Raw genomic sequence first — 14,435 nt, 5'->3', positions numbered from 1 at the left:
TGCTGTGAGAGCCGGGGCAGCTGCCGGAGGACGCTGGAGGCACTGAGCTGCCGGACAGGTTTGAAAGCTGGTGTTAATGAACTGGTGTTAATGGGCTGGTGTTAATGGGCACCCTGATGGTGAGAAGTCAGCACTGGAGCCGAGCCGTGCAGGGGCTGGACCTGGGGGTTCTTCCACGTGGCTGTCGCCGGAGAGCGAAGAGTCAGCTGCAGAAACTCCCTGGTGCAGAGGACATCCTGAACCGCATCGCTTTAATTACGCCAGCGCAAATTTCATTCATTTGGTTAAGCCTGGGAGCTACAGAAATATCTATTTCCAGGTGTGCTGGTGTAATTATTGCCTGCTCTGGATTACCCACCGTGCACAGCTGCACGGCCGGGGTTTGTCGGGCTCTCCGGCTCCGGGACGAGTTCGCAGCCATCAGCACGGCAGTGGCCCCACTCACGCCTCTGCACATCCCGGCACACGGGCTCTGCTTGGGTCAGATAAATGGGTTTTAACCTGATTTGTGCTGTAATCTCTATGTCGACAGGCTCTCATCACGCACAGGATAAAACCCCAGCTCCTGTGGCCAGGGCTCTGTGGGGTTTCGCTGGGCAGCTCCTGCCAGCAAGGCTGGCCGATGACTCCAAGCCAAGTGGCTTCCTTGTCCTGGCATCCCAGGGACACCTCTGGACCGTGGGTGTTTGCAAAACAGCTTTTGTTTGCTTAACTCCTTGTACTGGAGCAGGCAGAGGCACAGCTCCCACTGTCCTGTCCCTCCTCCACAGGCAGGAACAGGGTGATAGTTCTGCTGCCCAGTGCCAGCCCTGCCATCCCACCCCTGGAAAAAATAGCACCTTCTGGGTGCCTTATTTGTACTTTCCTTTTCTGAACGTGCCTTAAAAAGAAGGGCTTGGTTTTCAAAGGAGCAGCATTTAAATTACATTCTTCCCTGCTCGTCCAGCTCTTTGCTGTAATCTTGTTGCTGTACAGGGCAACAAGCGTGCGTGAGACATGGTGGGATTTTAACTGTAATTCATGGACAGGTATAAAATGCCAGGCTTATTAAGAATTTTATTCAGGAGAGTTTAAATGTTACTGGTTCAGCAGTGCCTCTTTCCATGCTTCCTTTGCAGCAGGTTTTGTTTAACCTCTCAGCTCACAAAATTTATTGTATTGTCGGTGGCTTGCTGTAATTCTCCAGGTTTTCAAATAATCCCAGGAAAAGAGTTAACTGGAGCCTCTGCCTTAGTCTAATCCACTGCAAAGCATGTGGAGCCAAAGTCTGTCTTTCCTGACACCCCTGGCAAATCCCTTGGGTTCATTTGGGAAAACTGCCACCCTGAATTTCAAAATCGTGTCAGTGGGAGATGGGTCAGGAGCAGTGCAGGGAGCAGGGAGTGCCAAAACCTGGGTCACAGCGTTGCAGTCAGCGTTTGGTCAAGGGTGTCATCCAGCTGACGTGGTGTTGCAGTCTGAGCTGGGCTCCACTGGACCCACACCAAGGTTTTACTGGTACCAGTAACTATTCCCCAGGCAGATACATCGGGAATTTGGTGAATGGCCTTGGAATGTCTGTGATGCAGCTCGTAGGTAGGGTTTGATGGCCATGATGATCACTGATGACCATTGCAGTGGGATGCAGTGTGCTCCCAGACATGGGTTCAGCCTGATTCTCCTGGGATTTGCCAATTTTTCATTACTTAACACAGACACAATGAGGTTTTGCACACACACCTCCACAAAGGCAACACCTTTCCTATCTTCACTCTCTTCTGAAAAGCTTCAGAAAGCTTTTCCCACTGCCATAACCTAAACCCCTCCTGCTGCTGCCAGAGCTCATTCGCCATTCTCTGCCCCCTGTGGAGATTTTTTGCCCCTCCTTTGCATCCCCTGCCGACAACCCTCAGACCTTCCCCAGCAGAGCGAGGTGGATGTTTTGAAACCAAAGGGTTTTCTTTCATGTATTCCCATCCCTCCCCTGGCTCTGCCCTGCTGCATCTCTCTGGACGTGCATCGCACACGTAGCACACCCAGCACCCGTCAGCCCTGCTCATCCATCTCACACACCTTAATCAATGGGAAACTTGAGGAAAAGCCCATAAACCAGATGGGAAGTGAGGATTGGATTTGCAATGTGCTGGTGTTAATGGAAACCATCCTTCACTGCATAATCAGAAGGAATGGCCGCACAAAACCCATCATTTCTGCCCAGGGTGCTCACAGGGCAGCCCTGTGAGGACATGTGGGGTGATGAGCCCTGGAGGCTCCAGTATCCCTGCAGTGATAACCCACAGTGATTTCCATGAGCAACATCTGATAGTGAGCACAGCCACCAGACACCCTAGAGCCTGCAAATCATGGTAGCAAATTGTCACATCCCTAATGCCAGCACAACACTGTTTGCACACAGAAACCCTACAAATTCCCATTTTGCTGATATTTGTAATTTGCCAGGATAAGCCTGCCTGTGACACAGGGACTCACCTCCATCTGGCCCCTCCGTGTATTTGCTGCCTGCAAATGGGTCAAAGCCCGCCCAGCACAGGAGCTGCCAGAGGATTTTGGCCCTGTCTGATACAGAGCAGGCTTCCTATAAATTTCCCTTGGATTAATCTCATGGCTGAGCTGGGAGTACTTCCCTATTTCCTCAGGCTCTCACTAGCTCACCTGCCCAGTGGCAGGGCTGGTACAAGTGGGTGGCACCAGATGTGATTTTCTCCTCCAGCTCCAGTTGTGGGTTGTACTTATCACTCCTTGGACACCCCCTTGCCCTCCCATACCCAGATGGGATTTGCAAATCTATTTGGGGACGGGAAGATGTTTGTATTCAGATGGATAGGTGTGGGGCTTGTGCCCCAAATATCAGTCAAAACTGGTCAGAATCTGGAAAACAGATGACACCCACTGTGGGAGTCACAGCCACCCTGAGACCATCCCAGCTGGAGCCGGTGGATGCAGCTGCTCAGCGCCCTGGGAGCCCCGGGCACATTTCTGAAGCTCAGATATGATTCAGGTGAAGCTCCGGTGTGATGTGAGTGAATGCAATGACACTGAAACATCCTTTAATTTTGTGCAGCCATCAGCTCCGTGCCGGCCTTGGCCCTCATTGGCAGGGAGGGCTGTGGAGCAGAGCAGGGAGGAGCAGAGCATCCCTGGCCCCCTCCTGAGCCCGGCCTTTGTGTGTGCCAGCACCTTTTCCAAACAAAGCCCAGTTTCTAATATCCCACGAGGTCCCTGCTGTTCCCTGAATGGCATCTGTGGGAGGCAGACTCAGCACTCCAGCCTGTCTGCCCCAGCCCGTGGCTTATGGTGGTTCCTCTGTCCACAGCCAGGTTTATCCCCGGAGTCCTGTCCCAAAACCCTCCCCACCAGCTAATTCTTCCTGGCCTTTCCCAAGCCCACAAAGCTGGGGTTCGCCTGAGGATGCTGGGGGTGCAGGGGAGATGCCCAAAGAATGTGGGGGCAGTGCTGGAGGGATGCAGGGGGAGGTGCAGTGGGATGTGCTTGTGGGGGCAGTACAGAGGGGTGAGGGTGAAGGAGATGCCTGGAGGGATGCAGGAGAAACGGGGTGGGGGAGATGTGGGCAGTGCCAACGCATTCCAGGGAGACAGAGGGGACTCAGATTGGCTGCCCAGGGGGATGCAGGGGCTACGTGGGGAGTGGAGCCAGGGAATGCATAGCAGGCTGGCTGTGGGAATGCAGGGGGAATGTGGGGAGTCTCTCCGCGGGGTTCAGGGGATACCTGGAGAGCAGATCTGGGAGGATGCATGGAGGGCTGCCCGGGGGGAATACAGATGCACAGAAGAAGATGCAGTGCCGGGGCATGCGGGGCGATGCGGGGGCGATGCGGGGGCTCTCTCTGAAGGGTGCCATGGGTTACCTGAGGAGCAGAGCAGGGAGGATGCATGGGGGCTGCCTACGGGGAAGGAGGGGAGGTGCCCCGGGGAATCGGGAGCACAAAGGACGATGAAGTGGGGCACAGGGAGAAACCCGGAGGGCAGTGCCGGGATGCGGGAGGATGCGGGGGGATGCGGGGGGATGCAGGGGGATGCAGGTGGTTGTTCACGGAGCAGCACCGGGGCGCGCAGGGGAGGATGCAGCGGGTACAGGAGATTGTACAGTCACACTCAGGGGGAGACAGGGGGGCTCCGCGGAACAGCACCGCGGCACACGGGGGGAATGCGGGCAGTCTGTCCGGGGACCAGCGCCGGGACGCGCAGGGGGGATGCCGAGGGGCGCAGGGAGTTGTCCGGACACACGCGGGGAAGGGACACAGCCGTGGCCGGAGAGGTCCGGGGAGCTGCCCGGAGCCGGGCACGGGGGCTGCAGAGGTGTGCGGGGGGGTTTCCGGGGAGCAGCGCCGGGCACGCAGCGGGGCTGCCCGGCGGCGGGCGGGGGGACGCGGGGGGGCAGTGCCGGGGGCCGCCCCGTCCGCCCGCTCTCCCGGGCCCTCCCCGCCCCCCCCGAGCATCCCCCCGCCCCCGCGGGCTGCGGGGCCGGTTAAAAGGCGCAGCGCCCCGCTCCGCCCAGCCCGGCCCGGCCCCGCACCATGCCCGCCGCCGGCCCCGGCGCGGGGAGCGCGGCCGCCCCGCCGCCCGCCCGCCTTTGCCTGCTGGCCCTGGCGCTGCCGCTGGCGCTGCCCGGGCGCGGGGCCGCCGCCGAGCCCGCCCGCACCGTCTACACCAACCACTGGGCCGTGCGGGTGCGGGGGGGCCCCGCCGAGGCCGCCCGCCTCGCCGCCGCCTACGGGTACATCAGCCTGGGGCAGGTAAGGGCGGCGGGGGCTCCGGGAGCGGGCAGGTGCGGGGGCACCGCGGCGGGGGATGCGGGGCTGGGGGGTCGCGCTGGGGACCGGCGGGTGCACCCGGGAGCTGCCGGGGATCTCACACCGGGGATCCCGCAAGCGGAGAGGAGCTGAAGGTTCCGGGAAGCTGCCGAGGGTCCCGGGATCGGAAAGGGGGAGCGGTCTCGGGAAACTGCCGGGGATTCCGGCACTGGGAGCTGCGGCAGATCCCTGGAGTGGGGTGCTCGGCGCCGGGAGCTGCCCGGGGTCTCGCACTGGGAATCCCGGTACCGGGAAGCTGCCGATGGTCCCGGGACCGGGAAGGCGGCGGGGGTTCCGCGGAACTGCCGGCGCTGCCGGGACCGGCACAGGATCCCGGGAGCGGGAGATGGAGCCCGAGATCTCCCCGCTGGCGGAGGTCTCGCCGAGCTGCCAGATCTCCCGGGACCGAGGCGGTGCCGGGGGTCCCGGGAGCAGGAGATGAGCCCCCCGGAGCAGTCGGGATGAGAACCGGGCCGATGCGGGGATGCTGTCGGAGCGCTTTGGCCCGGGGGCGGCTCCCCCCGGGTGGATGCCCCTCCTCGGGGTGCCCTCGCCCCGCACCGCTGGGGGGTTGCACAAGTTCCTCCCACCCCGGAAAGTTGGGTTTAACAAACTTTGGACTCTCTGGCCCGGGTTTATCGGAGATCTTGGGAACACAGAGAACTTTTGCTTTCAAGCCCCCGCAGAACACTCGTGTCTTTAAAGCGATTTTCCGCACAGCAGCTCGTTTTCCTCTCAATTTCTTCATCCTCTGCAATCCCAGATGCAGGCTGGTGTCCTCGGAGTTTGTTCTAGAGTTTATTGCCATGGTGCTGCCCTGCGCTTTTTTGGCTGGATGACACTTCAGGTTGTCCTCCTGTCCAAGGTGTCTCCCGGACTACAAATTATAACCTTGCTTTATATCGCAACCCTGCTTTTAACTATAATTAAAGTCACGGGGTGCTGCATAAACAATTTTTCTGGGGGGAGGTTGAATCGGGCACATTGTCTCCTGTACCCGTGTCTGTGACCTCTCTGGGGGATAACCCCTCACATCCCACCCTCATCTCCTACCTGCGTGCTCAGCTCCCGTCCCACCAAGGAGAAAATCGCATGCATTGTTCAATTGCCTCTATCACAGGGCTGGGCGAAGGTGGTTGTGCAACCCAAAAGGCTTTTCAGTGTTTATCCCTCTTCAGCCAGAGAATATCTTGATTGAACTTCCCACTCTCCCAAGTTGCATCAGCCTAACGTCAGCTCCTGGTTTGGGGTTTTGCTGTGTCCCTTCCCTGCTGGAGCATCTGTCACCCCTCCCTCCTTCCCCAGCATCCCGGTTATGTGAGCTCATCCCTGTGATGCTGGAGCCATTTGGCCCATGGGCACAATGTGGCTCCACTGGAGCATCCATCCTTCCCTCCTGAGTCCTTTCCCCTGGGCAGCCCTGAGCAGGCTGGAGAGCAAGGGAAATATTTCTGTGGTTGCATCAGGGTGTTCCTGGCTCCCGCCTTTCCCCTGGATACTGGGAGCTCATACTGGGAGCTCGTGCACCCGCTGGGGCTTCCCCAGCTGCTCTCAACGCCCTGCCTCTCCATCTCTCCAAGCTTTTCCCACTGGGTTTTGGGCTTTGTCCAGAGTCAAGCCTTGAGGAACTGCTTTCCCTGCACGTGTCATGTGTGACACTTGCAGTGTCGTGCTCAAGGTTCATGGTGTGCTGAGCCTCGTGGGGATCTAGGTGTCCCCCTCTTCTCCTCCTGCATCATCAGCTTGTGGAGCTGCTGGTCACTGTCCCCAGTGAGATGTGCCCTCCTGGGGGGCCTGATTCTGGACAAAACCTGCTGGAAAACTCTGCCAAGGATGTTATCACCCTGGGAAGATGTTTGAGTGGAGTCCAAAGTGGTGAGGGAGGAGGAGAGGCGATGGTCGCTGGAAGACCCAGCTGGGTGCAAGCAGGCTCAGCCCTGCCTTGGTGCCTGGTGACCTCTTTTCCTCTGCAGTGCAATCCTGGAGGCTCCTGACATGCCTGGGAAAGGCACTGCTGGGGTTGGCACACACAGCTCTGAGCTCTCCTCTCATTTTCCTGTGCCCAAACCAAGAGCCAGGACACTCTAAACTCTTCTGGGTCATGGCAAAGTGACATTTCCCTTGGGGAATCACTTGCGTCAACTTCTATTTAAGTGAAGCAAACAACTAAACAAAAGAAACGGCTTTTACACCCTCGAACGCCTGCTCATTCCTTGCCTGCTCATTCCTCCCCGCCGGGCTTTGTTCCCCGGCTGTGCCGGGGCGAGCCGGGACAGGCCCTGGCCGAGGGCGCTGCGGGGACCGTGCGGTGCCGGAGCCGGAGCCCCGGGCAGCACCGCTGCCTCGGGGGTGATGGTGAGCCCCTTCCTATCCTGGCTGCAGGATTTTATATGAATTTTTCCATCTGTGGTGTCCCACACTCAGTTTTGGAAGGCAGGCACATCCTCAGTGGTCTCACCTGCAGTGCAGGAGAGGGATGGGATTAATTTTGGGGCTGTATTTGGAGCTTTCCTGGATTCCTGGAATCTCGCAGCTCTTGGCTTGATCTTTACTGAGCTGAAGACATCCGTGATCATTTGAGAATTGCATTCCTGAAGGCAGGAGCTCAGTGACTGGACCCTGATGGGAATGGATGGTGTCCTCAGGAGGGGAGTGCTCACTGCCTTCCCGGTTGGAGCCACCCTTCTGGAAGGCACCAGGGCTGGTGTAGCTGTACTTTGCACAGATTAAATGGTTTGGGTGAGATGGGGTTGCATTGCAGAGCCCTTACTGAGCTGCCTGGCCACAAGGAGGACAATAAATCCTTTTTCATTTAAAAGAAAAATTACATTTACAAGTTTTTCTCCCTAGACTATCTTAGGTGGAACAGGACTTTTGGAGGTCTACCAGGTTTGGTCCATTGGGACTAACCTCTTCTCAGACTTTCAAGGTATTCCCAGCATGGGAAGGTTTTTCTTATTTTAATGCCCACAAATCCCAGGAGGATAAAGAAGTGGGGCATGGAGTTCTTTTCTGCTCTGGCTATGTATCCCCAGAGCTTGTGATGAGGTCATTACCTTTTCTGCACTCCTGCTGCTTTGCATTGCACGGCAATTTTGCATTTATTTGTGAAAAGGAAGGAAGAAATTCTTTACTTAGGAAGGAATTGTTTACTGTGGGCATGTTGAGGCACTGGCACAGGTTGCCCAGAGAAGCTGTGGATGCCCCATCCCTATTTCAGGCCAGGCTGGATGAAGCTTGGAGCAAGCTGATCTAGTGGAGGGTGTTCCTGCCCACAGCAGGAGGCTGGAACTGGATGTCTTTAAGATGCCTTCCAACCCAAACCATTCCAGGATTTTATGGTATTTCAGGACTTCCAGGCAGAGTCAGCAAGAGGCAGGGTGGCCTTGTGAAGGTTTCCCTAAAATATGGAGAGGTTGAAGCACCCTCCTTCTCTTTTTTTAGTGCAAATGGTTTGAAGAATGGGTTTAAAAGGCACATGCAGACTGCAATGAGCAACCCCTTTATGCAGATGTTAAGAAGATGCCCAGCTATGCTGTAATGTGAAGGGGGAGGAGGGAGGGTTTAAATGAATTTGAGTGGAAATAAATTATAAAAATCACACTAACAGCAGTAAAATTGGTGAAATGACATCCTGGCATAAAAGGCAGAGCAAGACTAATTAAATATTTAATGCTCGTAAGAGACACTGGCAGATCTCAAGGTATCAAGTGTGATAAAGATGTAAGTAGTTGTCATCTGCTTTAGCATCTGATCCAGACAAACCTGTTTGCTCCCTGCTGTTCCATTGCAACCAGCTCAGGTCTGGCCTCAGGAATGTCACCCTGGCCCCTGGGTCACACATGGTCTTAAAGATGTTGCCTGTGGGTTGCAGAGGGTGCTTGTAGAATGGCCCTTTCTGGTCCTGTGAGCAAGACACAGGGAATGTCACTGACTCCCAACATCCAGCTCCTGGCATGGAATGTGGTGTGTTTTGGTGGGGGGAGGAAAAAAGAAAACTGAACCCTGCCAGAAGTGAATTTATAGCTGAGTCCCAATTTGTACCCAAATTATGTGATCTGGGAGCCACATACCAGTGAGCATGGCTTTTGGGTCATTCCCGTCCCTCTGGCTGTGAATCCCCGTGGGATGTTTCACATGCGGTGTCTGGCTGAGATCCCTCAATTCATTGCATAGCCCCAGGACTTTATCCGTGCTTTTGGGATGAAAAAAGAGCAGTTGTGGTGTCTCCAGATGCCAGGATGAGAGGCCCAGAGGCGGCGCAGCCACCCCGGGGCTTGGCAGGGTGGTGTGGCTGGCACCGTGTTTTCCTGCAGATGCTGCCATCCCTGACTCCAGGCTATGCACACTTATATCCCACACTCATATCCCAGGAGCATCCCAGGGATCGCATCACCTCTCCTCGTGTGCAGCCGGGGCGAAGCCGGAGCGTCGGGCGGAGAAAGCAGGAGGATGAGGCACAGCTCCCCTGGCTGCGCCGCAGCTGCTGAGCTCATTTTTAGCTCATTATTTCTGCTTGGGAGCTGATGAAAGGCAGTTTTCAAAGATGCATTTAATGGGTGAAAATTCATAAAAATGTTTTCCGGGCTCTGTTGTGCCAGTGCAGCATCCGACCACCAACGCTGTTTGTCGCAGCGGTGGCACCAGGGCTCGTGCCAGCATCCTGCATCCTCCTGAGCCCTGGGAGCTCTGTGGGAGTCGGGGATTTGGGGTGCAGGGCACGGCTGCACTGATGCTGCCAGTACAAAATGGGGCAGGGAAGCCACAGGAAAACAGACTTTAAAAGAAACAAACCCAAACAACCTCTTTATTTTGCAGATTGGGAGCTTGGAGAACTACTACCACTTTCACCACAGCAAGACGTTTAAGCGCTCCACGCTGAGCAGCCGGGGACCGCACAACTTCCTCCGCATGGACCCCAAGGTACGGGGCTGGGCACCCTGGTGTCCCCCAACCTCTGCAGGGGCTGGCATGGGGGTCCCCACCTGTCCCTGGAGAAGGCTGTTGGCTTGTTCTGGGTCAAGTGTGAGCTGGAGCATCTTGCATGACATGTTACCCTTGAGCCACAGCCCTGCACACGAGTGACTCATTGGACACGGGTACGGAGAGCGGTGGTGAAAAATACGTAAAAGTGACTAAACACTAACATCTGCCTGAAAGCTGGGAGGAAGAAAAGAGGGAAAAGCTTTCCAGGACAGAAAGGCTGTTGCATGCTCAGGGTGTTGATCCAGTTGCCACAACACTTGCTGCCTCAATGGTTGCTATGTGTGAAATCCTTGGCAATAGCTCTGCATTGCTTTTTTCCTAGAGCAAGCATCCAAAGGGATTTTCAGTGCAGCTGAATTGACAAAAGCAATGGGGAGGGGGGGAAGAAGGCAAGGAGGGACCTGGGCAAGCTGGATTTGGGGTGATGGGGAAGGGTTGGGACTCCCCTTTGGCTGTCCTCCCCCAGCATTCTGTGAGATGTGACTTGTGCAGAGCAGGGGAAGGGTTAATGGTGGGAAGGGTTTTTTGGGGAGAGGGGAACATAAAAGCAAAACCAGCTATTTTGGTGACCCATGCTGTAGCAAGCTGCTGCTGCCTGGCCATCCTTGGGGTGCTCAGACACCCTCGGGATGCTCTTTCACAAGACATCTCCCACCCACTACACACCACACGTCGCATCCACATCTCTCCAGACACACACAGCAGCCCTGCCCTCCCCAGGCTTTCCGGAGAGATTTGCTGTTAAATATTTGGACAAGGTCTGTAGCACATTTTTGAGGAGAAGGCGTACGCGTGGCTGCGTTGCCAGCGGGGGAAACCTCGGCAAGGGGAGCCTGGTGCCCTGGAAGTGTGCTGGGCTTTAATTAAAGCTGTTTGCCCTCAGAGGGGTGCATAGGCATCCCAGCAAATTCTCTGCATTTGAAATACCCCCATTTAAATGAGTCTGGTTGTAATGCAAACTAAATCAATTGGCTTTTAGTCATATTAACCTTTACCTTACCTTGCTTTGTGGACTCCAAGCTGGAGCAATTAACTCCTGTTCTCTTAATCCTTTCTTATCAGTTCAAAACCTGTTGGCATGCCTTGTCTCTCCCCCTCTTCCATGTACATTCACAAATCGTTTAAGTGATGCATTTGGATGGCACCAGCTTAGCATGCATGCAGGAAAACATCACCTGGAGGCACAGCACTGGAGCTGGAATTGGGAAGATGGAAACAAATCTTGCAGAAATCCTGAGGAACCAGCCAATCCAGTCGTTTGCAGATGTTGGGTGGTTCGTGCCTTCCGGGGGCTATTGTTTCCAGTGCTGTTATTTGTTTGCTGTGGGGGTCGGCGGCATGAGCTGGGCAGGAGGACCAGGGCCAAGCTCTCCACCCCCAGGAGAAGTCTGGGAAAGGGGAGACTCCAGAACACGCAGGGAAGCAGCTGGGGTCCTGATTCTTGTGTGACCACGCTGCTGCTGAGCTGCCCTGCTGCCCCCAGAGACCCTGCAGCTGGCTGCTCCTGCTGGGCTGGCATGAGCCAGATGTGGCAGGTGATGGAAAGGGAGGAAGGGTGCAGCAAATCCAGCAATTTCAGGGACAGGTCGTGGTGGGAGCTGGGGAGGGACAGTGGGATGCAGAGTGGGGTCACACCATGCTGTGCCACCCCTCTTAGGGCTTCACTTGCAGCTCTCATTGCCATAAATTTTTCTGCTCACTGGAATGCTCATGTTGGTCCAGGCAGTGCTTGAACCTCCACCCTCACTGCTCTGGTCTCTTAGTCCTCATCAGGGGATGCCATGGCCTTTGTCCCTGTGCCTCTGGCCATGCACCATGGCAAAATCAACCCCATCTGAATTATCTTCTGTGCTTTATGGCAAACATGTGCTGGAACCATCTTGTTTATTGTGGATCTCCACTTTAACTCCTGCACACCACTGAGATAAGTCAGACTATCTCTTTTCTAGAGCTGCAAAGGGAATTGCACCCTCACATGTGCTGGTTATTGTGTTTGGTGGAGCCTCCCAGGCTGGCCAGAAATGCACTGAAATTTCAAAGTGATGGGGAAGCATAAAAAGCTCCTGCTCTGTTTCCACCAAAGGTAAAGGGTCCAGCTTGGGGCTGCCTGTGCTGCCTTCTCATTGAGTCCTTTGGTGCCACTCACAGTCACCTCCTTATTGCTGATTACTGCCAGTACCTAAAGGAGCTCCAGGAGAGCTGGAGAGGGACTTTGGATGAAGGCCTGGAGTGCCAGGACAAGGGAGAGCAGCTTCACACTGACAGAGGGCAGGGTAAGATGAGATGCTAGGAATAAGTTCTTGGCTGCAAAGGTCATGAGGCCCTGGCACAGATTACCAAAAAAAGCTGTGGCTGCCCCATCCTTTGAAGTGTTCAAGGCCAGGTTGGTTGGGGCTTGGAGCAGCCTGGTCTGGTGGAAGGTGTCCCTGTCTGTGGCAGAAAATTTGGAATGAGATGAGCTTTAAGGTCCCCTCCAACCCAAACCAGTCTGTGATTCTGCAATAATTAGGGTTTGCAGGGATAGATGAGGGACCCTGCGTCTCAGGGCTACAACAGTTTTGGCCATTTCTAGTAATAAAAAACCTTTTTTTCCCTTTCTTTTTTTTTCACATTTCCAAGAAGCTTTTCCCCCACCTGGATCAGCAATGGAAGTTGATCTGAGTTTCATGAGCTGCAGGAGCTGTTGCAGGGATGCCCCAGACTCCTTCCTGCTTGCCCATTTTCCCATGCCAACCACATTGATTTATCAACTCTTCCTTGAAATCAATGTTCTTAAACTGCTGATTTCTCTGTGTCCACGCACCACATCTCCATCGACTCCTGGCTGGCAGAGCTGGGGTCGATCAGGAGCCTGTTTGAGATGAAGACATCCCTGTGAGGCAGCTCCTAGCAAAACCCCCCAAAATCCCACACCTTACCATCATTCCTGCATCCTGCAAAGCAGCAGGGAAAGGTGCTAGCTGTGGCTTGGGCAGTGAGACTCATGGAAGTGCTGCCAGGGAGTGGTGCTTTAAGGAAAAAAGCCCGTTATTTGGGCCATAACCTCTATTTAGTGTATTTTTATTTTTTTTTTAACTAGACCATGAAGTTATATTTTTGCTTCCAGTGTTTAAATCCATTACTGTGTAAGCAAAGCGGTGCACTCTCAGCAGCCAAGGCAGCGTGGAAAATCATTTTTCTATGAAATACATTTTTTTCCTCCCCTTTCAGCAGTGTTTTTTTCTTTATAATATATATGTGTTTAAAACCCAAGCTCTAGGCTGGGAGCTGTCGGGTTTCTGACATCCACCTCCATCCGAGGCACAAAGCAATAAACTGTGCAAGAACTCAGTTCAGCTGACAGTTTCACATAAATGAGCTCAACAGAAGTTACACTTTGTATTTTTATTCCTTTTGTTGCAAAACCTGAGTCACAACAATAGAGACATCCCCGTGAGCAGCTCCCAAAAGACCAAGAGCTATCAGGAAAAAAGTGTCCAGCAAGGAGGGATGGGTGCCTCCTTTTATTCCCCAGCATGAACATCTGTAAAAATTTGGTCTATAAATTACTTTTATAACCTTTTTTTTTGCTAAACTTGTGTTTCACCTCCCTGCTGAAGGCAGGAAAGCCCTTTGTCTGGGGGCTGGTTGGTAGGGATGGGATGTGACTGCTTCCAAAGCAGCACCTTAGGCAGCTCCTGCCGCAGCACTGTGGGCAAACAGCAGCATTTCCCAATCATGGCCTTTTCCAGATCATTTCCCGTTTGATCTCCCTGCGTGTCATGCCCTGCTGGAAAGCAAACAAATGTCAGAGTGGTCGGCTCCAAGGCCACCTCGCACGCAGCCACTGCCAAAAATACTTGTGTGGAGCTGGCCACGTCCCCTGGGATCTGCCACAGCTGTGTGTGGCCATCACATATTTTTGGGAAATGCATGTTGTGCTTGGGTTAAGCCCCCAGTTTTTATAATTTTATCAGGAGGAAGGAGCTCAAAGGATGAGCAGCCCCGGAGCCAGGTGGAACAGCCCCAGGGCTGAGCTGCTGCCTCCCAGCCGGCAGGAAGGATCAGCCCTAAAACTAAGCCAAGCACCTGAGTCTTCTCCAAAACTTTGACTAAACACTGAAATATGTGTTCTGTCTCCAGCGGGACTCCAGCGCGTGCTTCTGTGCTTGGCTCAGCCGGGGGGGCTCAGGCACGCGCTCGGAGGCGACGTTTTTGTGCTCCAGGGTTTTGCTGCACTGGGAGAGGAATCTGGTCTGGCTTAGACAGCACAATGAGCTGAGCTCACCCTGTCTGTCTGTCCATCTATCCTGTCTCCTTCCAAATGGAGCTGCTGTCTCCACAGCAGCTCTGGCCACGGAGATGGGGATTTGCCAGAGCGTGGGGTGATGCTGGGACGGGTTCAGGCTGAGGCTGGCACTGCTTCTGCATCCCACATCCCTTTTCAGTGGGCAGTGCCAGGCTCGGTGCCCGTGGGTGATGCTGACCCAGGTCTCTGCTTGCAGGTGGACTGGCTGCAGCAACAGGAGGTGAAGAGGAGGGTGAAGAGGCAGGTCCGAGGGGAGCCGCATGCCCTGCCCTTCAACGACCCAGTGTGGCCCAACATGTGGTACCTGGTGGGTGTCTCCCTGTCACTGCTTTATGGGGGATCATTTATTTC

At 54.9% G+C, this 14,435-nt stretch overlaps 1 protein-coding gene across 1 annotated transcript in view; it reads left to right on the top strand.

Moving 5' to 3' along the window:
- Window positions 1-4,657: 4,657 nt before the first annotated feature.
- The window catches only part of PCSK6 (proprotein convertase subtilisin/kexin type 6), a 33,666-nt gene continuing 23,888 nt past the window's right edge, over window positions 4,658-14,435 (top strand). Inside the window, exons 1-3 of the mRNA XM_033070982.1 lie at window positions 4,658-4,753; window positions 9,629-9,733; window positions 14,281-14,391. Coding sequence (XP_032926873.1) covers window positions 9,722-9,733; window positions 14,281-14,391 — 123 coding nt within the window. The 5' untranslated portion in view covers window positions 4,658-4,753; window positions 9,629-9,721. The remainder of the gene's footprint in view (window positions 4,754-9,628; window positions 9,734-14,280; window positions 14,392-14,435) is intronic.

Source organism: Catharus ustulatus, chromosome 12, assembly GCF_009819885.2.
Source record: "Catharus ustulatus isolate bCatUst1 chromosome 12, bCatUst1.pri.v2, whole genome shotgun sequence".
In the NCBI taxonomy this organism is placed as follows: Eukaryota; Metazoa; Chordata; class Aves; order Passeriformes; family Turdidae; genus Catharus; species Catharus ustulatus.
This window is presented reverse-complemented; position numbering and strand designations above follow the sequence as displayed.